Below are 25,229 nucleotides of genomic sequence, written 5' to 3'. Positions count from 1 at the left end.
TCACTGTTTTCCCGAGGGTACACCCCAACGATTTGGGACAACCAACGGATCCTTTAACCTTAAAAATCTCAACAACTATTGGACTGATCAGGATACAATTTGGTACGGCCGTTTATATTTCCCAAAGGATGCGTTTGATGAACATTTATTCCTATAAGCCTCAGCTGTTCCTTGTTTAATTGCCAATTACCTCCACCGAGAAGGTCATGTTTTCTGTTAATCCTGTGTAGGCTCTTAACAGGACGATTTATAATCTACAAGTTAAGTTTTAATTAAACTTGGTCAAAGAAGAACCGACTTCCTTTGGCCCGAGACCGAGGAAGACCGTGCTTGGAACGATCTGCCTTTGGGGTCTAAGATCTGTGGGAACTGTTGACTCTTTTCTACAACTTCAACTGCAGACCTCTTTGCTTTAAACTTGCTGTTGCTTCATCGGTTTTGTATATTGTTGATGTTTTTGTTTTCTTGCTTTTGTAAAGCACTTTTTGACTCTCTGTTATTGAAAGGTGTGTTATAAATAAAGTTATTATTATTAAAAGTTATGCATCATTACTAAGGCTTTATTGTTGCAGTGATCAAACTCTTGACTTCACCTTATCTCTCTCTTTTTGTAGTATTTATATCCAGGTACCCTTTAACACCTATATTTGTTTTCTTAAGCACATGCTGAGGGGTAAAACTGATTATTTAAGGTTAAAAAAACAACTTCTACATTAACTTTATGAGTCTCACTGGATACAAACCTTTTGTCTTTTCTGGGGGAAGGACGTGCTGGTCATTAAACGTCAGTGTGAGTGATGCTACTGACACATTAATGGGATTTAACAGTGGGCCTGGCGTCCTACCCTGAGGCACTCCAAAGACAAAGTAACCCAATATCTGAAGATCTAAATTAGAAATAACCTAAAATAACGACTTTAAATGAGCTCTGTGTGTTCTCTAATGGTAATAGGGGGAGGACAAGCTGTGAAGCTGGGTGGAAGGAGGGGTGTGAAGATAAAACACCCAAAAGAAGGAGAAGAAGCTACAGCTGCCTGACAAAGTTTTAGAAACACAGTAACACCCCGATCAGCTTTGAAGACAGATTAATTGGCACTTAATTGCCTCCTTTATTAACAATGAAAATCCCTCTGACATTTCATTATTTGACTGCGCTCTGATTTCGGTGTTTTTGATGTCTTTATTCTGCTCTCTTCTGTCTCATGTAACTCCCTCTTTGTTCGGTCGCCTCAGTAACGCCGACGGCCCCGGAGCGAAAAAACAAAGACTCTTTCTCTGAAATTTCTCCCCACAGAGTTTGTGCCAGCTTTGCATATAAATATGTTTGTGAGTAAATCCTCCCCTGAAGGACTTCTCTCCGAGTCCGACGCCTCAGCAGGAGCCGACAGAGAGCGAGAAAGAGAGGAGGCTTCAGACTTAAGTTTGACAGAGCTGCAGTATTAAGAATAAAATCCAATTTTGTCCTCCAAAAATCCCTCTGTCTATGTGTCTGTCTGAGAGATTCATCCGACAGCCAGAGAGAGATTTAGGTACCCAGGTTTGAAAAGTGGAAAACGCTATCCTCACCCCAGGCTGAAAATCCAAAGAAAGAGAAACATGCAATGAATCAAAACACAAGTCGAGTAAAACACTTTATTAAATAATGCTGTGGAACACGATTTTGATTCAATTATATGTATAAAAACTAAATATTATTGGATCATAAAATCCTCCTGTTAGATTCTTAAATGGGAACAAAAAGAGAGAGAAAGAAGAAATGTTATTTAATCAATAAATAAAATCTTTAACCGACAGTCAAGATCTGTACAAACGTCAAAGTGGAAACAAATACTTTGTATAACCTAAAGACCAGATTCACGTCCAAACTCTCTCTAACAGTTGTTTCTGTCCTCTTCAACCTTGGAGTCTAAAATCAGGGTTTAATCTGAGCTGCTGCAGTTTAAAGTCCATCCAGCAGGTGTCAGGCTTTCACAACTTTACTGACAAACTGCTTTGAAGAAATCTGAAAGGTGTTCTGATCATGTTTTAACATATTTACAATCCATGGTTTGAACTGAATTCATGAGAAAAAGACAAACTGTGACTTTAGATATTTTGGTCTTGCATTTTTAGTGACGTAATTCTCAGTTACTTTGTCCTGTGAATATGAGAAACATTATAAACATGTTGTCCCTCATTTCTCCTTTTCTATCTGAGTCTGCAGGTTCAAAGAAGTTTAGTTTTCCTCTTTATCTTTAATCCACCATGAAGTCTGAACCCTGCTGCTGCTGCTCACGGATTCATATTTTCAGGATGTTCAGGTGAACTCTTCGCTCCACGGAGCTGCACCTCAGTCTGTCAGCTGCAGCTTTAAACGAGTCACTGCAGGTGAGACACCGTCAGAATAACAACACCTGAGGACTCAGACACACACGACTGATTCACCTGAGAAGATAAAACAACTGAACTGGTTTCACATAGCCGAGGGAGAAAACATGCCAAACATTTACTGAATAGTTTCAAGCAGCACAGGTAAACCTGCCTCGTCTGCAGAGATGGAGGAAGTTTAGACTCTTTACAAAGTAAAACAACATCAACATAGAAATAATGCTAGAAGTTTAGGACTGAGCTAAATTTCGCTTATTTTTAAATTGTAAGTTAATTTAATTCATATATAAATTGGGGAAGAAAAACGATGAACATTTTTGGAGTCTGGTGAAATATTCTTGCAACCTTGAAATTGGAAGGAAGAAAATTGAAGATTTCGACATTTACATGATTAAAGTTTCAAAATAAAACATCTGTAAAGGGTTAAAGTTGAATATTAACAATAAATAATCATCACTTTTACTTTTAACAGAGTGTACCTGAACTGTCACATTAAGATTCTCACTTTTATTAAATATCTCAGAGGTTTTTAAACGTTTTATTTTTGTGAAAAAGAAAAAAAAAGTCATCACTCCGAGTTTTCCTTGTGAGTTTGATCTGCGCATGCGCGTCCAGGCGGCGGTTGTTTAAGGAAGTTTGGATCAACGTTTCTACCTGTGGACTCATTAATGTGTTAGCTTAAACCTGCAGCTCCAGGTGAGTGTTTCTCCGTTTATAAAGACTTAACGTCACCTCACGGAAGTTTAGAAAGACTAACGTGACGTGTGTCGAGATAAAAACGAGTCTTATAACGTTTTATTTCGACCGTTAGTGGATAATTAATAAAAGTTTAACGAGTCTATAAATCTGCACAGGTGCTAATAACAGTTAGCATCATACCTGCTAGCTTAGAGCGAGTTTACCTGACGTGTGTGTGTGTGTGTGTGTGTGTGTGTGTGTGTGTGTGTGTGTGTGTGTGTGTGTGTGTGTGTGTGTGTGTGTGTGTGTGTGTGTGTGTGTGTGTGTGTGTGTGTGTGTGTGTGTGTGTGTGTGTGTGTGTCTGGTTAATTTTCGTTATTTAATTTGTGTAAAAATATATTTATTTAAATTATTTATTTGTTACTTAAATGTTTTAAAATCACCTGCAGTTTGATTTCATGTCTCCTAAGTTTTTCTGTTTTTCTTATAAAATATTTAAAAATGCAAATTATTTACTACTCTGTTTTTACACATTTACATTTAATCTTCATATTTAATCTTCATATTTAAGACTAGTAATGTTTAGTTAAATCCTGGTTGTATATATTCACATTCTTAGTTTTTAATATTATATTGTGTTTAGATTTGCTAACATTGTGTTTTTTACTCATATTGTGTGTTAGGATAACCTGCTGCTGTAACGCCACAATTTCCTAGTTTGGGATCAATAAAGTCATTCTATTCTATTCTATTCTATAACCAGTCAGAATCAGATCATCATTCTGATGTTAAATCTGTTGATTTCTGTTTCATATTCTACATCATGTTTATGTTTTTCCTCCTCAAAGTGACCGACATCCTCCAACCATGACTTCCACATCCGACCTCGAGCAGCTGGCGGAGATCGGTGAGTAAAGACAATCTATTCTTTTCATTCATTTAATCTAGTAAAAGTTAATTGGATTAAATACAGAAACATCAGTTCCTGTATGTCGTCTTATTATTTACATTTGATTTGAATTGTGGTTTTGTCTGAAGCTGAGCGTTCTTCACTTCCTGTTTGAATCATCAGGGTTTGATTTCATACTTTAACACTTGAGATCACTTTGGTTCCTTCATCTGTCTCTCAGTAACTCTGAGAGTTTCTGTGAAGCCATCGGAGCGTTCGGTTAGTCAGGATGGTTTCCTCTCTCTTATCAGACCCACTTTGTGTTTATCCCCCCGCTGCTGCAGAATAAACATCCAGAGCAGAGAACAGACCGTGAATCAGGTTTCCACCCAGTCCTCTGGCTCGGCTCCGGGGGGGGGGGGCTTTCCTCTCTGATAAGTCTGTATTTATAGAAACTCAGAGCAGATAAGGAACTCGTTTAGAAGACGTTGGGCGGTGCAGATCAGGAGTCACGTTTCTCCATCAGTGTTTGTTTTTCCTTTTAATCGTTTCTTATTTTAGACTTCATCCTAAAAGTGTTTATTTGTCTTTTTGAAACACTTCAGAGCTGAAGAAGGAGGAAGAGGAGGATCAGATGTGTGTCACAGACGCTCCGTCAGTTCCTTCCAGCAGTCCTGATCCCTCGCACCCGTACTACGACGTGGCCCGACACGGCATCATCCAGGTCTGCGGTCAGTAAATCAAACTCTCCTTTAAAAATCTTTCAGATCAAAGTTTGGATTTTATGCGGTTTCATTTCAAATTAAAAGTTTATTCACAAACATGATGTCACACTTTATAAAATGATGATATGTCATTACAGCTCGTTCTGCTGCCCCCTAGTGGCTAACAAATATTATTACTGAATTTAATTCCTAAAAATGTTCCAGAACTACAACTTTTTAAATCCGCATGAAGAGAAATTTGAGATTATCTAACTGCGGTGTCGTGACCATAGACTGAGTGATGTCACACATCTCTAACGGCGAGGGCAGCAGCCGCCGCCATGTTGGAAACGCTCTCAGTCTAACCTTCAGTCAACCTAACGACAGGCTGAGAGCTGGAGCTGCTCAGTCAGGACGTTTTTCCAACTGACATGTGAAAGAACCAATCACAAGATAGAAGGCGGGACTTAACGTTGTGATGAATTTGATTGGATCATATTCTTGAGTGAACGTTATTTTGGTGTTTATAGAAAAAAAAAAATCAACATTTTCAGAAGAGACTTCTCGATTAGCCGAGAACAGAAATGACCTCAAACGACTCGTTGGAGGCGGAGCTGAACATTTTGACCTCTGCATCTGTTGTGACCTCACGCAACATTCAGAATAACAGAACGTGTTCCAATATGTTGTTGTAAAGAGAAACTCTTCTTTCTCTCCAGGTGACGACAACTACGGCAGGAAGTTGATCGTCTTCAGCAGCTGCTGTCTGCCTCCGTCTCACCAGCTGAACCACCGGCGCCTCCTCGAGTACGTCCGCAGATCGTTTCTGTTTCAAGTTAAAATCTGCAGCTCGGCTTTACTGAACATTTAAATAAAGATATGAAAACACGAAGGCTGTTAAAACATTTTAGAACCACGAGGACTTGAGCTGCTCTCTGAGATTATAAATGTGTAACTCTGTGATGACTTCCTGTTCATCCCAGCCGAGCTCTCACCTGATTGGTCGAATCAGTAACACACCTTCAAGACGTTTTATTTTAATTTTTTTGTACATTCAAAGTGAAATAAATGTTTGTTCTTACTTCCTGTTTGCAGATTTCTGAAGTTCACGTTGGACCAGTACGTGGAGATGGACTACATCCTGGTTTACTTCCATCACGGTCTGAGGAGCAGCAACAAACCGTCTCTGAAGTGGTTACGAGAAGCGTACAGCGAGTTCGACAGGAAGTACGTCAACCCAGCTTCACTTCTTCTTTTTTTAACTTACAGCTGATTAAGTCGCTCGCTGTGATCCTACAGCGGCCCAACATAACCGCTCGCTCATCGGCGCTACATTGTTAGAATATTAATGACAGCCTGTGTTCTTCGTTCAGATACAAGAAGAACCTGAAGACTCTGTACGTCGTCCATCCCACAAACTTCATCAGAATCGTCTGGAACATTTTCAAACCTCTCATCAGGTAAAAAAAAAAACACACCCGTCAGCCTCACCTCAAAGCGTCTCCTCTCACACTCCACTTTCTCCTTCACTTTTTGTTTCCAGTCACAAGTTCGGGAAGAAGCTGACGTACGTGAACTACCTGGCCGAGCTGAGAGATCACCTGAACTACGAGCAGCTCGTCGTCCCGGCCGACGTCGCCAGGTCGCACACCCGATCTCAAACCGCACGATAAAATCTCTGAAGACTTTTATCTTCATCAGAGTTTTTATGTTTTATCTCTCAGGCACGATGAAAAGCTCCTCGCCGCTCAGAAAGGCGGACCCCCTCCCTCCATGAAGACCCCCCCGCCTCGACCCCCCCTGCCCACCCAGCAGTTTGGCGTCAGTCTGCAGTAGTGAGTCTTTGTTTTACACCCTTCATCACGACTTCTCATGAATTAAAAAAGTGAGTCTGTGACGATGAATAAAAACCTGTTTTTGTTTTTTTGTTCTGCAGCATCAGAGAGAAGAACCGGGACGCCGTCATCCCCCCCGTCGTCTCTCAGACCGTCGCCTACCTGAAGGAGAAAGGTGAGTGTGGACATGATGCTGAAGGAGCAGTGTGAAACTCTGACACCTAGTGGTTAAAATGAGTACTGCGGCACGTGACAGTTCACAGCGTTTACAGTATCTTATTCACAAACCACAAACCACCAGAGAGAGACAGGAATGTGTGTGTGTGTGTGTGTGTGTGTGTGTGTGTGTGTGTGTGTGTGTGTGTGTGTGTGTGTGTGTGTGTGTGTGTGTGTGTGTGTGTGTGTGTGTGTGTGTGTGTGTGTGTGTGTGTGTGTGTGTGTGTGTAGGCCTGAGGACAGAGGGGATCTTCAGACGCTCGCCTCGTGTTCAGGTCATCAAGGACGTTCAGAAACTCTACAACCTGGGTGAGTGGGGTCTCCTTATCTTACCAGCAGGGGATTTTTTTTATCTCTCAGTAGCAGGCAGAGAAGATCAGAGAGTGTGTGTGTGTGTGATGATAACGTGTACACACACACTGCAGGTTGAGTGTTTGTGTGTCGACACACAGAGGAGCATTTCAGACTCTGTGATTCAGACTCGTTTGTGTCATATGTTCCTGTTTGTGTGCTTTGTTAATAAAGTTTGTATTTGAATGTCCTCAGGTAAACCTGTAAACTTTGATGAGTTCTCAGACGTCCACGTTCCCGCTGTGATCCTCAAAACATTCCTCAGAGAACTTCCAGAACCTCTGCTCACCTTCAGAGTCTACAACCAGGTCCTGGAGCTCCTCAGTGAGTAGAGGAGGAGGAGGAGGAGGAGGAGGAAGAGGAGAGAGGTAGAGGAGGAGGAGGAGGAGGAGGAGTGAGGGAGGAGGAAGAGGAGAGAGGTAGAGGAGGAGGAGGAGGAGGAAGAGGAGAGAGGTAGAGGAGGAGGAGGAAGAGGAGAGAGGTAGAGGAGGAGGAGGAGTGAGGGAGGAGGAAGAGGAGGATGAGGAAGAGAGGGAAGAGGAGGAGGAGGAGGAGGAAGAGAGGGAAGAAGAGGAGGAGGAGGAGGAGAGAGGAAGAGAGGGAAGAGGAGAGAGGAGGAAGAGGAGGAGGAAGAAGAGAGGGAAGAGGAGGAGGAGGAGGAGGAAGAGGAGAGAGGTAGAGGAGGAGGAGGAAGAGGAGGAAGAGGAGGAGGAAGAGAGGGAAGAGGAGAGAGGTAGAGGAGGATGAGGAAGAGAGGGAAGAGGAGGAGGAGGAAGAGAGGGAAGAAGAGGAGGAGGAGGAGGAGAGAGGAAGAGAGGGAAGAGGAGAGAGGAGGAAGAAGAGAGGGAAGAGGAGGAGGAGGAGGAAGAGAGGGAAGAAGAGGAGGAGGAGAGAGGAAGAGAGGGAAGAGGAGAGAGGAGGAAGAGGAGGAGGAAGAAGAGAGGGAAGAGGAGGAGGAGGAGGAAGAGGAGAGAGGTAGAGGAGGAGGAGGAAGAGACGGAAGAGGAGGAGGAAGAGAGGGAAGAGGAGAGAAGAGGAGAGAGGTAGAGGAGAAAGAGACGGAAGAGGAGGAGGAGGAGGAGGAAGAGGAGTGAGGGAGGAGGAAGAGGAGAGAGGAGGAGGAGGATGAGGAGAGAGGTAGAGGAGGAAGAGAAGGAGGAAGAAGAGGAGAGAGGTAGAGGAGGAGGAGGAAGAGAGGGAAGAGGAGGAGGAAGAGGAGTGAGGGAAGAGGAAGAGGAGGGGGAGGAAGAGGAGAGAGGTAGAGGAGGAGGAGGAAGAGACAGAGGAAGAGACGGAAGAGGAGGATGAGGGAGGAGGAGGAGAGAGGAAGAGGATGAAGAGACAGAGGAAGAGAGGGAAGAGGAGAAAGGAAGAGGGAGGAGTACTGTTGAGACGATGAGATGAAGGCAGAGATGGATAATGAGAAGAGTTAGGAGGAGCAATGAAGGAGGCAAGAGGAAGATAGACGAGATGAGGTGGAGACATGAGACAGGGAGATCTGGATGAGACATCATGTTGTTTGTTTTTGTGTCTCAGGTGTGGAGAGCAGTCTGAGGGTCAGCAGGTGTAAACACATCATTGAAAGTCTTCCTGAACAAAACTTCATGGTGACAAAGTTCCTGCTCTGTTTCCTCCACATGGTACGTCTGACTCTCTGATCATTATCAACACCTTGTTGTGTAGATTGTGTGTAAATCCTGTTCCCTCCTTCAGGTGTCTCAGGAGAGCATCGTGAACAAGATGAGTCCCTCTAACCTGGCCTGTGTGTTCGGGGTCAACCTGCTGTGGCCTCGTCACGGCTCCTTCTCTCTGAACGCTCTGACGCCCGTCAACGTCTTCACCGAGATCCTCATCGAACATTACCACGCCGTGTTCGGCTCCCGCAGCCCGCCTGCACAGGTATTACCCTGAACCTGCACAGGTAACACCCTGAACCTGCACAGGTATTACCCTGAACCTGCACAGGTAACACCCTGAACCTGCACAGGTAACACCCTGAACCTGCACAGGTATTACACTGAACCTGCACAGGTAACACCCTGAACCTGCACAGGTATTACCCTGAACCTGTACAGGTATTACCCTGAACCTGTACAGGTATTACCCTGAACCTGCACAGGTATTACCCTGAACCTGTACAGGTATTACCCTGAACCTGCACAGGTAACACCCTGAACCTGCACAGGTAACACCCTGAACCTGCACAGGTAACACCCTGAACCTGCACAGGTAACACCCTGAACCTGCACAGGTATTACCCTGAACCTGCACAGGTATTACCCTGAACCTGCACAGGTATTACCCTGAACCTGCACAGGTAACCCCCTGAACCTGCACAGGTATTACCCTGAACCTGCACAGGTAACACCCTGAACCTGCACAGGTAACCCCTTGAACCTGCACAGGTAACCCCCTGAACACCAGGTGGTCTCTCCTTCTCTGGAATAATCTTTTTGGTTGTTTTGGGACGTTGTTGCATCACCTGGAGCTCAGGGTCAAAATATCTCACCTGTCGACCTCACCTCTTCCTGTGGATATTCTTCTCACCCGACTCTCAAAGACTTTAAAGACTGAAGCTGCACGTTCACTCTCCTTCTCTTTATTATTATTTTATTTTCAGACTTTTTTAGATGATGTTGATTATTGTTTGTGAGCTTGAAAAAGAAAAATCTGAGGCGCTCAAATCAGGCGTCTAATGAGGTCATCTGTGTGTTGATATTTGTATATTTTGTAATAAGCCCCTCCTCCTTTAGAGGGAACGACACACTTCTTTTACCCCCCTTTAAAGGCTTTATATGTGATTTTTTGATCCAGCAGATGTCGCCTTTGAGCACCAGCATGAAACCAAAACAACTTGTGCTGCATTGTTGTGTTAGCATGCTAATGCTAGCGATCTTTATTATGCTCGTATCTTCACACTGCATGTAAATTTACCTGAAATGAGCGTGATCTAGAAACACAGTTAAGCAGTGAGTACAGTATGTTATTCTTCTTTTCTCTAGTCCCTCAATTAAACAACTTTTATACACGAGGGGAGGAGTCAGCCGGCCGTCCTGGCGATGTAAACAAAGTGAAGATAGGACTCTGAAAACTCTGAAAACATCACAGACAGTGGGACTCGGGTGTTACACCCATTGTAGACAGTCATGACTCACAGAGTTATTTTCAGAGGAGATACTTGATTTATACATTTAAGAGTGAAACATCACAGAAAGACTTTAAGAGTGATTTAATGAAAAAGTCTAAACATGTTACTGATCAGAGGAGATGTGAAGTTCTGACTTCTTGTTACCAGAAAACTTGTCGACGTTAAAAGGAATGAATCAGCATTTTGAGAAGTCTTCACTCTGAACTTTGTGTCCTGTTTGTGTTTCTGATGTGAAAACAGACGCTTCATTCATTTTGTTCTTGAATTTTTGTTTATTAATGATTCCATTTTTCGTAAGAACTCGGTACAAAAAAGTGAGACTACTCTTGAATCATTTATCAACTTTTCCATCGATCCACTTTTTTTTAATGCATCATAAAGAAGAAGAAAAAAACTACATTGGCATATTTAAGACAAACACTTTCCTATACACACTATCCACTGGACAGTCCCCGTTATTAATGACAAACCAAAAAACTTCTACTTCAACAGACATTTTCATTTCCCATCTAAACGTGTCGTCGTCGTCTCCTCGTCGCCCCCTCGTGGCAAAAAGAACACATCGCACGTTGCAAGCTCGAAGTCAGAATGCAGAAACCGGCAAACAATAAAAAAAACAAAACCTCAAAATGTTCGGTTTCCTTTTCTTATTTTTTTTGCTCCTTGATAAAAGAATATAAAAATGTTCTAACTTTTTTTTTTTCTTCTTTGTTCAAATGTCTTGTGTCGTGTATTAAAATAGATCTGTTTAAGCACTGCACAGTTTCTCCCGGAGAAGATTTCTAGAAACGGATGAAGGAGGTTTTCGGGGGTGGAGGGTTTGTTGTTTTATTTTATTTATTGATTAATGGAGGTTTGAACGCGGCACGGAGCGCTGATATGGTTTCCCTCTGGATATGCTTCACACGGTACATTCTGCACTGATCATGATTCATTCTTAAAGGCATGTTAGGTTTCATGTTTCTGCATATCTGCTGCTTTATTACAGACACAGAGCCCGGACCGCTGAGCATCAACTCTGATCGTTAAGGTAATTAAAGGTCCAATCAGTGAAATGATAAAACAACCTTACTATCTGATCAGACATTCAGGAAACATGCAGCAGCCAGTATGTCCTCCTTCTAACTTTAGATTCTGCTCCTGAATGCTCTGGATTTGTTTGGACCAGAGAAGGTAGGCGCTTTTAAGACCCCCCCCACACGGCCGTTTTGGACGCCCCTCTGTTTGTCAGATATGAGAGCAGTTATCAGGTCAACAGGTGTTGCAGTGATGGAAGCGGGCAAGAGAAGTGGTTCAGATAGAAGTGATTGTACCCGACCTAAAAAGCCTCTGCATGTTTCTAATAAGCTCCACGAGCAGACACCAGGCTCTGTGTTCTGATAAAGCGCGTTTAATAAATATATTTTTCTAAACATAACGGGGCTCAGAGTGAAGAGAGGTGATGTCCTGCGAGGTCACACATCCATCAGATCGAGTTTTGTTTGGTTTTGTTCGACGGCTGCAGAAGTAAAACGATGATAAGAGTTAACGGTCTGTGCAGCTTTACGTACAACGCTCTTACTGACTGACTTGTGAGGGGAGCGATGCTTCAAACACGTCGCTGGATTCTTTAATAATTCATTTTTTAGAAGTTGAGATTTTCTCGTGTTCTGCATCGTGCTAAACTTTCCACAACAAGACTTTAAAGTGTGACGTCACCTTTTTAGCTTCACAGGAAATCAAAGATCTTTAAAAAGCTTCAGTAAACTCCGAGTATGACCCCGTTATGAACGCTTCTGATGTGGTATTGCTCGCCGTTTAACCTCCTTTTTGTTCGCCGCCCCTGAAACCGCGTGATGATGACCTGATACGTGTTGAAACGTTTGTGCCGTACAGACGATGTGAAGAGAGCAAACACAGCTGATATGATTCAAACTAAATAAAAAACCTTCACGTCGTCACTCCCTCGTTCTCTTTCGTTAAAGGCATTTTCCTCGGGATTCTTTCAACCATTTGTTCATGTTTGTGCATCGTCAGAGCGCCGCGCCTCGACCGGCTTCAGAGCGCCGCGCCTCGACTGTGTGGCGAGTTCGATAAAGAAAGAAAACAAAGATCTACATCTACGCTTTTTTTTTACACTTAAACTGAACCTTTCTGGACCAGCAGGAAGACTAGCGAGACGAGCGGCGCCGGCAGGACAAGATGGCCGCCTCCTGGTTCTTGTTTTAAACTGTCGTTATGGAGGAGGACGCCATCTTGTCCTCTCTGGCTCCGCCCACAGTCAAAAAGTGTTGTTGCAGTTTGACACTTGAGTCCCACTTCTGATTGACTGGTGTTTTTATAAAAATGACGCAACAAAGACAAAAAAAAAAAAGTGTGGATTTTAAAAAACCATTTGTACTTGAGGCAGTGTTCATCAGATTAACGGGCTCGACGCCGTTAACACGTCCGTAAAACACCAAGAGTAAAAAAGCCAAAAATATAAAAGAGGCAGGGAGGGAAAAAAAAGCACTATAGACATTATTGAGGAATGATCGATCCCAGTACAAAAACAAAGAAACGAGTTTTTGGCATATTTTGTCATACTGGTTTTTTAAGGGGGAGGGGACTGAATGGATGCATCGCACGCCGTCTGAACTCCTCGGCGTGTTTCGTGTTTGAGTGCAGCTGTGAACACAAAAGAAAACACTTTGGTCCCTTCTCCTGTTTAACTCTTTGTTCTCCGTCTGACCAATAAAACAACACAACGACCTCAGCGTCTGTACGCGGGCTGCGCGCACTAACCACTGAGCCACCGCCGATGAAATTAGCCGATATCGATGGTCACTGGATATGTTGATATCGGCTTGTAGGAAATTCCGAGTCGCCAGTCTAATCCGTCATGAGGAACGCCATCGTGAAGCCGAAAAATCTGACTTGGAAACTCAGAACCTTCAGTGTCCCGCGCTAAAATCCAACATGGCCGCTAAGTAACGTTTAAGCCGTGTTTTCAAGCAGCTTAGTCGTCTGTTTGTGTAGTTAGAACTTCACGATACTATCGATGTGATTCATCTGTGGACGTGTTGTCGTTTTAATTTAGCGCGCTAACGCTAACTATCAACATAGCGTGTTAGCTAACAAAACGAAAGCTACTCCTGGAGGCGTCCATGTTGTTTGTCCGACTCGCAACTGAGACGTGGTGATGTCATCCCCCGCTCTGAGATCTGAGTTCAGAGGTGAATCGGAACGCCCGTATAAGGCGTGTGTGAGTAACGTCCTCATAAGACCACAAACGTGTTTCAGTGTCAGACGGAGAACAAAGAGTTCAACTTTCAGGGTTCGTCTCTGATGTGAGTTAAATAAAGTTTGAAACCCAGAAAAGAAAAAAACCCTGCGCTGATGAAGAAGATAATAATACAACGTATGTACAGTGATCCCCTCGAGTACTCCCGACATTTATCAACAGGCATCAGCATGAAAATACTAAACTCTCCACTAGAAACGCTAATTTCTGTAGTTTAATCTTAAATACTTTTTTTCTTTGACTCTATTTTAATACTGAACAAAAGTTCCTCTGTTTGTTTGAAGGCTCGTGTACACACACACACACACACTGATGAAACATTTCCTGAATTCTTATGGCAAAAACATTGTTCAACATCTACTCCGATATATCAATGTACAGTCCGTTCACTTCCCACAATGCTTTGTGTTTCTTCTACTACGACTAGCTCTACTGTTCTCTCTCACTATACGCAGAACAAGAGGGACATATCTTTTGGGCCGCCCCCGTCGTGTTCCCGCGGCGACGGCGGCGCTGTCTGCTAACTTTTTGTAATAAATACATTAAGGCCAAGAACGTTAATAAATAGAAAAGAACTTAAAAAAAGAAATCTCGTAAGCACTGTAGGTGTTGGGTTTTAAAAAATACTTGAATCGTGGAGGATAGAGGCTTTCTCAGTTTGTTTTCAGCTTCTCGGAGAAAAGACGCTTAGATATCATCTTCAGATAAAAAGAAATCATCACGCCGTGTGGGGGAAAAGGGGGGCGGGGCTAGTTGTTGGCATCGTCCTGGCTGTGGGCGTGGCTCTTCTGCAGGAGCGTGGCCGAGGGCCCCGGGTTGGCGGCGACGACGGTGGCCGATGCGGCGGCTGTGGCGGTAATGCTGGTGGGTTGTTTGATCCAGGACTGGGAGAGCAGGGAGGCGGCGATGGTGGCGGTGGTCGTCATGGTGACCTGGATGAGCTGGTCGCGCTGGATCAGGCGGATGAGAGCTTTGAGGCGCTCGAGCGACGCCTGAGTGTCCCTCTGCTGCCCCAGCAGGCGCTCCCTCAGGTCCATACACTGCTGCGGACACACACGAGGAGAACGTTTTCACATTGTCAGAAAAGCGGTCTCGGTTTGAAACAGACGACGGGGACGTTTTTAACCCTTTGTGTTCTTACTTTGAGCGAGCTGTTGAGCTTCTCGTCCTGCTCCTCCAGGTGAGCGCACTCGTTCTTCAGCTCGTTGTTTCGTCTCAGCAGCCGTCGCTTCTCCTCCTGCCTCACTGCTCACACACACACACACACACACACACACACACACACACACACACACACACACACACACACACACACACACACACACACATCAGCACATGTAGAGACACTCTAACTTTAAACGATGTGATGGAGGAGTCCGCTGGTTCTTACCCGTCTTGTGGGTGACGTACGACTGCACAAAGTTCTGTGGCCACGACATGTTCTCTTTGTTCAGCACCTGAGGACACAGCAGGAAACACGTTCAGAGTAAAGATTTAAACTCGCTGCATGTGACAGCTGTAGATATATTTTAAAACTTCAAACAGAGCCATGCTGATTCCAGTCTTTGAGTAAACTGCTGAAGAATTCAACTTCAAGCTGAATTTCTGATGTTTGTGAAACTGCTCTTCGAATCATTTCATCCTAAATGTGTTTCCAGCCGACGTCGAGCCTCTACCGCTCTTAAAACCCGCTGCAGCAGACGTGGAGATCTTAAAGTACCCCCACTACGCTCTGCCAATGAAAGGCGTCTGATCCAACCTTCACAACAGGGTCCTAAGTCTCTGACTAGACTCTTCTCCTCTGTCGCCCCCCGGTGGTGGAATGAACTTCCAAACTCCATGTGATCTGCAGAGTCCCTCTGCACCTTTAAGAAAAAGCTAAAGACCCAGCTCTTTCATGAATACCTACTAACTTAATGATGATGGTCTCCATATTATTGATGATGATGATGGTAATGACGATGGTTTTTGTTTGATAACGACGACTTATAAGATGGTTTCTATACTGATTAGAGCTCTCAAGAACTGCCCTCAATGTTGTGCTTTGCCTCTGGTCACTTCCTGTCAGCACCTGTGTGTCCAATCAGACTCAAAGCTGATCGTTTGCTCTTACTGACATTGTTCCCTTTTTTCTAGATCCTTGCTTGTGTTGTTCTTACTCTCTGATGTACGTCGCTTTGGATAAAAGTGTCTGCTAAGTGAATTGTAGAATTGTAGTCAGTACCTTTTTCTGACACTTGGGGCAGTACCAGGGTCCTCTCGGGGGGGTTTTCAGCGGCGGGTGGAGGCAGTTTGGGTGGAAGGCTCTGGGGCAGTTGTGGCAGGGCTGCAGCTCTCCGTCCTCCTTACAGACGGCGCAGTGCTCGTCATGCTCCACGTCCTCCTGACGCACACACACACACACACCGCTCAGAAACAAAGTCAAACTGCTTCTGGACAAAGTCTCGTTAAAATGTCTCCTTAAACTCTTTGAAGCCACTTTCAGCTGACCCAATAAAAATCTAATTTCAAGATGAAAAGCACAAAAAATAAACCTCAAAATCGTGACTCTTTAATTTAAACGCTAACTGACAAATGTTGTTAGCATGGTGTGATGTTCTGGTTGGTTGAAAGCAGGACATGTTAGTGCTCACCCTATGATAAATATAAAATCTGTCTTTAGTTATCATTGATGTGTGCCCACCTTGGTTAACACTGTTTGATGTTTTTATAAATAAAGCTTGAATTTTAAAAAAGTTTCAGCGGGAAACATCCCGTCCAATCAAAGAATCAGGACAAGAGAAGTGTGACATCATCAGCGGTGGTACCTACCTTCCAGCAGAAATCCTCAGAGTCTGAGCATGTGAACGAAGCAGAGCAGAGGTTAGTGGCAGAAACACACACACACAGAAACACACACACACACACAGAAACACACACACACAGAAACACACACACACACACAGAAACACACACACACAGAAACACACACAGAAACACACACACACACACACACACTCGGGTTATAGTGAAGGCGTGAAGCAGCAGACAGATTCATGACGTCATTTAAAGGAATATTTCAACATTTCAGGATTTTTTTTTATCTCTAATTAAATAATTTCTATGATTGTTGAACTGTTCCTTTAAAGACGAGATCAGGTTTAATATGATGATGATGATTGTGTGTGTGCGTGTGTGTGTGTGTATTACAGCACACAGGACAGGTGATATATTTATATATTTCATACTGATGACATCATCAGGTCATTGTCATGTTTTCAGTCGTGTTGCAGTGACGCCGGCGTTTATCGGAGCGCGTCCTGAGGCGTGTTCTTACCTCGTGCTGACATGAAGAGCGAGCTGTTCAGGTAATGTGACGCCAAACGTTTACGCTGCAGAGAGAAGAGAGGGAGGAGTCAGACAAGACGATCACTCTATGAGACCAGAAGTTTTTTTAAACGATACAATCTGTTATTTCATGGAGAAGTATCAAAACACTAAAAACAACATCTGGTTCATAAGACGGACATGAAGGAGAGGAGAACGTCCTTCAGAAATGGCGAGGAGAACTCGCCCACAGCGTCCAAGTTGCACAAATATGTTGACAACGTTTTGTATTTGTGGAATTTAGACGCTGTGGTTGAGTTTTCCTCGCCATCTGGGATCATTAAAAACCAGAAATGACTTGTTGTCTGGTGTCTTAAACTTAAGAATTTTGGTTGCCATGGTAACTATCGAGGTTTAAAACTCTGGTATGATGACATCATGAAGGTGAGTGTGATGACAAACACGTGTTTAGATATTATTCTTGTTATTGTTTCCAGTGAACGGAGACTCGTGGTTTCTTGTGTTTTGGTTTTTAAAAGTCGACTTTTGATTCTCTGAGCGTTAATAAAAACGTGTTTCTGACCTCCGGCTCGAAGAGGCCGCTGTACGCCGGGTTGGCTGTGCTTCGTCTCTTCCTCTCCTGTCGCTTCGTCTGGATCTCTGCTCGGAGACAAAACAACGTTCAAACTCCAGTCAATCAAACTGCAACATCACTTTTTGACTGTGGGTGGAGCCAGAGAGGACGAGATGACGTCTAAACGTCTAAAAATAAATAGAACCAGGAGGCCGCCGCTCGTCTCGCTAGTCTTCAAACTCCTTCAGTGTTACAGAAAATAAATCAACAGAGAAGATAGTGGACTCACCCTCCAGGTGCTCTGTTGTGACGAGGCCGAGGGCGACCATGAAGGCGATTTTCTGTGAGAGAGGAAGAGGAAGAGGAAGTGAACGAGGGGGAGGAGTCAGACGTTTACTTTACGTCTTGTGTTTTCTTCTTCTGTGACTTTAACCTGCTGTCAGAACCTGCATCTCTGATTGGCCGTTTGTCGACTCACCTCGGGGTCCTCGTCTTCTTTTTTCTGGGACGGGGATTTGGGTGTGGGCGGAGCTTCCTGTGAGGGGAGGTCAGCCTGAGCCCCCGGAGAGCCCTCGGTGCTGCTGGGCGCCTGAGGCTGGATGATGATCACCTGGTGAAGAGAGAGAGACGGAGGGCGAGTTAGAGTTTGTTTTCAGAGATGGCGTCCTCGAGTCGGGGCTGCAGAGAAGTGTCTTCACCTTGACGGCCTCGCTGACGGCGGACACTCCATTTCCAGTGGCGGGGGAGGCGGCGATGATGGCGTAAGCCACGCCGGGCCCCGCTCCGGCGGCGTGCTGGGCGAGGCCGCCGGAGTCTTTGCCCACTGACTGGCCGTGGGGCGGGGCCGAGGGCGGCGAGGCGTCGCTCTGTCCGTTGGGCTGGTGTTCGGGGCTGAAGGTGCTGTTGGCGGTGGGCAGGGTTGGACCCCCGCTCTTGGGACTGACCACGGCGGTGGCTCTCTGCAGGCTAAGCGGCTGCAGCTCCTGACAGGGAGCGTGGGGGAGGCTGTCGGGGATCTGGGTCTTTGGCCTGACCTGGAGGAGGAGCAGAACACGGGGGTCATTACAGAGAACATCTGTCTTCATATTGAGAGCATCAGCAACTCTTTCACTCAGAGTCACTTGGTTTGTGCTGCCGCCTGCTGGACGGATTTTAACACTGCGCTCTGTGTTTCAATCAATCAATCAAACTTTATTTATAAAGCACCTTTCAGACAAATGAAATTTCAGTTCAAAGTGCTTAACAAGAGTGCAGAAAAGTTATTGATGAAAAGCAGTTTATAAAATCATTGAGAGACTAATGCACACCAATAAGAAATAAAAAATATGTATTAAAATAAAATAAAATAGAATACGACACATAAAAGCAATAAGATATTAAATAAATACATAAGAGGAAAATATTTAAAATTGTAGTAGGATAAAAAAGACAATACAGTAATGTTAAGATTTGAATTGATATAAAACACTTTATAAAAGCCAGACTGAATAAATGAGTTTTAAGACTGCGTTTAAAAATCTTGATATTCTGGGCTCCTCTCAGACCCTCAGGAAGGTCGTTCCACAGTCTCAGAGCGTAACAGCTGAAAGCAGCATCACCAAAGGTTTTTGTCCTGCTCTGTGGAACAACTAAGAGAGGAACTGGAGGATCTGAGGGGCCGTACTGGTTCATAAACTAAAATCATATCTGATAGGTAGTCTGGTGCAAGGCCATGTAATGTTTTATAAACTAATAAAATAATTTTAAAATCAACACGAAAACTAACAGGCAGCCAGTGTAAAGATTTTAAAACAGGTGTGATGTGTGCTCTCCTTCTGCTCTTTGTCAGTACTCGTGCGGCAGAGTTTTGTAGTAGCTGAAGCCGATTTGTTGTGTTTTTAGGAAGACCAGAAAGGAGAGCGTTACAATAGTCCAGCCTGCTAGTAATAAAAGCGTGCATTAGTCTCTCTGTTTGGCTCAGAGAGAGAAATGGCCTCACTTTGCCGATGTTTTTCAGGTGGTAAAATGCTGTTTTTGTGACACCCTTTACGTGGGCCTTAAAATTCAAATCTGAGTCAAAGATCACCCCAAGATGCCGTGCTTCTTGACTTGGGTTGAGTCCTATTTCTTTTAGTTTGGGGGCCAGTTTCTCTCTCTGAGCCTTTGAACCGATGATTAAAACCTCCTGGTTGAGCTGCAAAAAATTCTGTGACATCCAGGCTTTTATATCTAAAATACAATTAAAAAGTGAGTCAATTTGTCTGGTGTCACCAGGAGACACGGCCACATAGAGCTGAGTGTCATCAGGAGACACGGCCACATAGAGCTGAGTGTCATCAGGAGACACGGCCACATAGAGCTGAGTGTCACCAGGAGACACGGCCACATAGAGCTGAGTGTCATCAGGAGACACGGCCACATAGAGCTGAGTGTCACCAGGAGACACGGCCACATAGAGCTGAGTGTCATCAGGAGACACGGCCACATAGAGCTGAGTGTCATCAGGAGACACGGCCACATAGAGCTGAGTGTCATCAGGAGACACGGCCACATAGAGCTGAGTGTCATCAGCATAGCTGTGGAAAGAGATTCTGTGCCTCCTGATGACACCACCCAGGGGTAACATGTACAAATTAAAAAGTAGTGGTCCTAAAATTGATCCTTGTGGTACCCCACAGTCTCTTTTGGACTGCTTCATGTGGCGTCGCCATGACAACAAAGACAGATTGTTGTTACTGCACTGTGTTGTGCGTTACCTGAGGTAGCAGAGTGGCTGCTTGTCCTGCCAGCCGGTGCAGCGAGCTGACTTGAGGCACCTTGATGGGCACAGCAGTGAGAGTTCCCAGCATCTGAAACGCACACAAATGCAACACTTAGACGCAGCGTACACAGAGTCAGCAGTTTTTCACAAATATTTTTATGAGTTTAAGATATTTTAGATTAAAACAACGCGTTGCACTCTCAGGTAATTGTTGATGAATGAACTCTTCATGTTTAGTGTTCTGATCAGCTGCAGCCAGCGTTCATGCTTCACATCGTGGGATTGTGGCGTCTACTGATTATTAATCAGTCAAAAATACCTGAAAACCAGTCAAACCAGTATAAACAGGACAAACAGGAAACCATCAGAGCAGGAAGTCGTCCTGCAGAATTTCAAACTAAACTTTAAGAAAAAAAAGAGCATTTTATAGCATATATAAATATGTCTCTTTTTATTTGAGTTGTTATTGTAGTAACCACCACTGACCACAGGGGGAGCTCACACTACACCACACTGTGCACCTGACACCAGATGCATGCTGGGAAATCAAGAATCTATCAAGAAAACCGAAAAAAATTCAACAGGGAAATAAAAAATAATTTAGAAAACAGACAAAACTTTCACACTGTTCTGCTCGTTTAAGGTCGAAGAAAATGTCGATAAGAAGGAAACTCTTCAGCCGCTCCAAAGATGGAGGTCAGAGCTAAGTGTAAATATCGTGAAATCAGATATTATATCCTGACAAGCTGCAAGCGACAGAGATAAACAAAGTTTGATTAAATACATTTAAAGCGCTGAAGTTGTAAATCGAAGCACAATCGGTTCCCTCAGAACTCTGGATTTGATTTCCCTTTGCTTCAGATTTCTCTGAAACAAAATCTGTCTAAACATCAAGATGCTCAGTTCTTCGTCTGACGCCTCCAGATGTTTTCTCGTCTCTGCAGTCTGCTCAGCTTTTATTTTTTCTTCAGATTGTTTTGAACTCAGAGACGATAAACGAAGCCGAGCCGAGAAGTTTGATCTCCATGTTTGTAATTTAATCAGGACACTGACGCTCTCAGCGAGGCCGATCTGGAGAACGCTGGAGTTATTTTTAATTTTCAAACGGTAGAAATAAAGATGAATTGCTTTTTAAAAAGGTTTGTAAAAAAAGAGAACAAGCGATGAATCTTCTCTGCTGAACTGAACCCAACCTGCACCGTTTCAATGACCTGTTTTGTTTTCTCCCCCCCCTCTCCTCCCCTCCTTTTCTTCTTCTGTGAAAATCCCTTCATTCTGTCGTATTGTGCTGCAGAGCGGCTCAGTGAGGGGAGAAGGAGGAGGAGGCCCGGGCCAGTTACCATGGCAACTGCAGAGATGAAAATTCTTGCAGTGCGAGGGCTTTCATTTTCGTAATTGCTTCCTCTTTTTCTCCAAACCTAAGCACCTTCTCTTGGGGGGGGGGGGGGGGGGGTCTCCTCCTCCTTTCCTCTTCTACAGTTTTGAGGAGTGAACACAACCTCAAGTCGGACATTTTTGTAAATTAAATGAACTCTACACAAACACTGACGATCACTCTCCTCCTCTTGTCTCTAAACCTGCTGCTCAAACCAGAGGGGGGGGGGGGGGGTTTAACATCTTTGAGAAGGTGGATTTCTCCCCTTTGATAAAGCTAGGCTAACAGTTTCCCTCTGTTTCCAGTCTTTGTGCTAAGCTAATGCTAAGAGCCCGGATTCTGCACCTTCCCTTTGAGGGAGTTAAGAAGGTTTGAAATCTAAACTACGCAGCTAGAAATGATCTTTTTTAGCTCTTTCTTATTTGGATAAATAGTTTATGTGCATGAAGGACAGACGGGGGACGTGGAGATTTTGCAGGAAAAATGTTGATGCAATGGAGTTTTCACCAAGAAGAAATCATGAGAGTCCAGAGAGCTTCATAAGATACTCTGAAACGAGGTTTGAAAAAAGTACGCTGCTCAGAAAACAGTTGTGTGAAAAGTTGGATACAGGAGGACAAAGAAGGTGGTGGAGTTTGAGAGACGAGGAGAGGACGCAGACAGTGAAGGTGGCGACAGAGCGAGGGAGGAGACGCAGGATTAACAGAGAAAAGAGGAAATCAACTCGTCAGTCGTCTGTCAGCTCGGCAGCAGGAGGAAGACGAAGAGGAGGGAGAGGACAAAAACAAACAATGTTTCATCGTCTTCTCTGTGAAACCACAAACGTCTCTGCAGCCGAGAGAAGATCTGAGACGATGTTTAAGGAGCCAAAGGTCGAGTCGATCCAAACCAGCAACAGATTCAAAACTTCTCTCCTGAACTAGTTCCACTTCTTAAAGTTACAGTCAGATGTCTGAATCACTCATTTTTAGATTCAATTATTTTCTGATTAGAACCCAAACTTTAGTTTCAATGCAATCATTTATTTTACACATTTATGGTTGAAAGAAATCTGTGATGTCATCATTTGAAGCTTCCACAACACAACACGCTTCGACTATTAAAAGGATTCATTAAATGAAAATGAACTGAGAATAAGAACAATAAACATAATGATGTAAAAGTGTTACAGAGGTTCATCCATATGTTCATTTTTTAACTTTAACAAAGATGTGAGCAGAGTTTAATTGAATAAAGATCTTAGAGGCTGCACTCCCCGGAGCAGCCAGCAGAGGGCGCTGCACGAGGCCATGTCTGCTCTCTGACTGCCTCCATCTTCACCCTGAAGGTTTTTTATTTCATTCATGTTCTGAGAGAGAGGAGGAGAGAGGGGGGAGGGGAGGGGGAGGGGGCTGCTGGGAGGAGACGCAGGCTGCGTTCACAAACAGCAACAACAGTTTATACTCTGATCGTTTCCTCTGACATTCTTCATGAAATGAGATTTTAAAAAGTGAGACTCGTTCAGCAAGACGCCAAAAACAAACAAAGATGAAGAGTTTATAACTAACATGTTGATTTAATTCATTACTTTGAAAACTTTGTTATTAAATTAAGAATATTTATCCAGTAAGAGAAAACGTCTAAAACATATAAATGTCAGAAATATTTAAAAACTACAAATATGGAGGGTGAAAAATCACCACCTGTTCACATCAAGAGGGAGAAATATTTAATCCAATAATATTTTTTTTTTAAGTTCAGCTCCTCTGACCTCCGACCAGCTCTACACCGTAACCACGGCAACGACATCTTCATTCATCAGGTCATCACAAGCTTCCTCAAGGACCTCCAAACCTCCTCATCAACACCTGGAACATACTCCAGGACTTCCTGACATTACTCAAGGACGTCTAATCCTTCGCTATGACGCCCCGTTGGATCCTCCTCAAGGACCACTACAACCTTCTCCAGGACCAATGACATGCTGTCATGAAGAGTCCTGGAGACCTGAGGGGGGGTGCTCACAAGACGCCTGGAGGACGGAGACGTCATGGTGGGGGGTTAGGGTTAGTCACCAAGGACTCACTCCAGCTCCTCCAGGACCCCTTGAATTTAAAATGTATTTTTTTCACAGTCGTACAAGATTACAAGGAGAACATTTTCAAGGACTCCTGGAAAAAAAACCTTCAGCTCAGGGTGTCCAAAAACCTCATCAGAGAATACAAGGACTTTCTGAGCACCTCATATACGACTACGACTTCTACTGGAATAACCTTGAGAACCTCCACATTATTTTCCATGACCAACAAAACATGATCCAGACCCACGTCAACTCTTTGATGATGCCTCCTCAATGACCCCTGGAACTTTCTCCAGGACCACTAAAGTATCTTCCAGGACCTTTTGAACCACTATAACTCTCTCTGGTGATTGAACATCCAAAATAACCTTAAAAACATCTTCAAGGACCACTGGAGGTTTCTCCAGCACTTCACAAAATAGTCAGGCGGCCCTCTAATAGTTCTTACATTAAGTCTTCTCCAGGACCTCTGGAAATATCCCAGGCTCTAACTAGCTCAAGGCGACTGAAACTTTATCAAGGAAAGATTTTTAAATGTAAAAGTATTTTTATTCCAGGAAGTTTAAACATACGCACACGCCTTTCAAGGAACGAGAGATAAAATACTTTCTACCAGCGCTGAATGTGTGTGTGTGTGTGTGTGTGTGTGTGTGTGTGTGTGTCTGTGTGTGTGTCTGTCTGTGTCTGTCTGTGTCTGTGTGTGTGTGTGTGTGTGTGTGTGTGTGTCTGTGTGTGTGTGTGTGTGTGTGTGTGTGTGTGTCTGTGAGTCTGTGTCTGTGTGTGTCTGTGTGTGTGTGTGTCTGTGAGTCTGTGTCTGTGTGTGTGTGTGTGTGTGTGTGTGAGTGTGTGAGTAAGTGAGTCTGTGTGTGTCTGTGAGTCTGTGTCTGTGTCTGTGTGTGTGTGTGTGTGTGTGTGTGTCTGTGAGTCTGTGTCTGTGTGTGTGTGTGTGAGTAAGTGAGTCTGTGTGTGTGTGTGTGTGTGTGTGTTCTCCCTCTGTGGACGGCTGATAAAATAGTCCTTATTGTGCCTAACCACGCCGTGTTCTGTATTCATCCTCACTGAACGTTTCCTGTTTGTCATTCAGAGTCTGAGAGCAGAAGCAGACCCTTGAAGGGGGGGGGAGCGGAGGGGAGGTCATCCACCTTCCTCGGGCTCTGTGGAGACTCGGAGGCGGGCGGAGGAATGACCTTGGCTGCTGTTTGAAGAGGATGAAGATTCTTTTGGAGGAGGAGGAGCTGCACCCTCGGCCTCCTCGCAGCGCCACTGTTCTTCTGCTGCGAGCTAACGGGCGCTAAGCTAAGCGCAGCTGAAAGTCCAATAACACACAACAAACACCTCGTGTGTGTGTGTGTGTGTGTGTGTGTGTGTGTGTGTGAGTGTGTTTGATCCGTTTGTACTGAAGCGTGAACAAACACAGTTTCAGAATCTGCTGCTGGTGAAACCTGAAACTCTGCAACTCTGTTCAACATCTGCCACACGGCCACAGCAGTTGGGGAGGTTCGTGCCTTGCTAAAGGTCACCTCGGCAGAACTCAGGAAGTGAGAGTCCCAACCCGAGTCCCTATAGACTGAGGACACATCGGACATGTGGCTACAGGAGCTGGGGATCGAACCCTCAACCTCAAGACGACTGACTCTACCACTGAGCCACAGCTGTGACTTTTCTTTGAATGAAACTTTAGAACTTGATCAAAGTGTCGTCAGGTAGACTCACAGGAAGATGTTT

At 44.3% G+C, this 25,229-nt stretch overlaps 2 protein-coding genes across 6 annotated transcripts in view; one reads left to right on the top strand and one right to left on the bottom strand.

The window, feature by feature from the left end:
• The first annotated feature begins 2,983 nt into the window (after positions 1-2,983).
• On the top strand, positions 2,984-10,810 carry LOC132956518 (rho GTPase-activating protein 8-like). The gene is made up of 13 exons (XM_061030021.1): positions 2,984-3,063; positions 3,894-3,952; positions 4,540-4,665; positions 5,358-5,445; positions 5,734-5,865; positions 6,012-6,098; positions 6,182-6,280; positions 6,363-6,473; positions 6,575-6,648; positions 6,921-6,998; positions 7,236-7,364; positions 8,577-8,680; positions 8,754-10,810. Exons 2-13 carry the CDS (start codon positions 3,913-3,915, stop codon positions 8,949-8,951), a joined length of 1,266 nt encoding a protein of 421 aa, XP_060886004.1. The 5' UTR covers positions 2,984-3,063; positions 3,894-3,912; the 3' UTR covers positions 8,952-10,810.
• phf21b (PHD finger protein 21B) overlaps positions 10,520-25,229 on the bottom strand; it is a 70,705-nt gene continuing 55,995 nt past the window's right edge. For all 5 annotated transcript variants that reach the window (XM_061030007.1, XM_061030008.1, XM_061030012.1 and 2 more), the window contains 11 exons: positions 20,066-20,158; positions 18,029-18,364; positions 17,809-17,940; positions 17,620-17,671; positions 17,340-17,416; positions 16,767-16,821; positions 16,262-16,284; positions 15,675-15,833; positions 14,841-14,907; positions 14,592-14,695; positions 10,520-14,493 (listed from right to left, as the gene is read on the bottom strand). In XM_061030007.1, the coding sequence (XP_060885990.1) occupies positions 14,200-14,493; positions 14,592-14,695; positions 14,841-14,907; positions 15,675-15,833; positions 16,262-16,284; positions 16,767-16,821; positions 17,340-17,416; positions 17,620-17,671; positions 17,809-17,940; positions 18,029-18,364; positions 20,066-20,158 (1,392 nt within the window). In that variant the 3' untranslated portion in view covers positions 10,520-14,199. The remainder of the gene's footprint in view (positions 14,494-14,591; positions 14,696-14,840; positions 14,908-15,674; positions 15,834-16,261; positions 16,285-16,766; positions 16,822-17,339; positions 17,417-17,619; positions 17,672-17,808; positions 17,941-18,028; positions 18,365-20,065; positions 20,159-25,229) is intronic.

The sequence above is a fragment of the Labrus mixtus genome, chromosome 22, assembly GCF_963584025.1.
Source record: "Labrus mixtus chromosome 22, fLabMix1.1, whole genome shotgun sequence".
Taxonomy (NCBI): Eukaryota; Metazoa; Chordata; class Actinopteri; order Labriformes; family Labridae; genus Labrus; species Labrus mixtus.
Note: the sequence above shows the minus strand (reverse complement) of the source record. Positions and strands in the feature narration are given on the sequence as shown.

Excerpts from the sequence above, each read along its gene's own strand:
- LOC132956518 (XM_061030021.1), top strand. The coding sequence starts at position 3,913 with ATGACTTCCACATCCGACCTCGAGCAGCTGGCGGAGATCG. Across the intron at positions 5,446-5,733 it reads AACCACCGGCGCCTCCTCGA|ATTTCTGAAGTTCACGTTGG; the intron begins GTACGTCCGCAG and ends TCCTGTTTGCAG. Across the intron at positions 6,099-6,181 it reads ATTTTCAAACCTCTCATCAG|TCACAAGTTCGGGAAGAAGC; the intron begins GTAAAAAAAAAA and ends TTTTGTTTCCAG.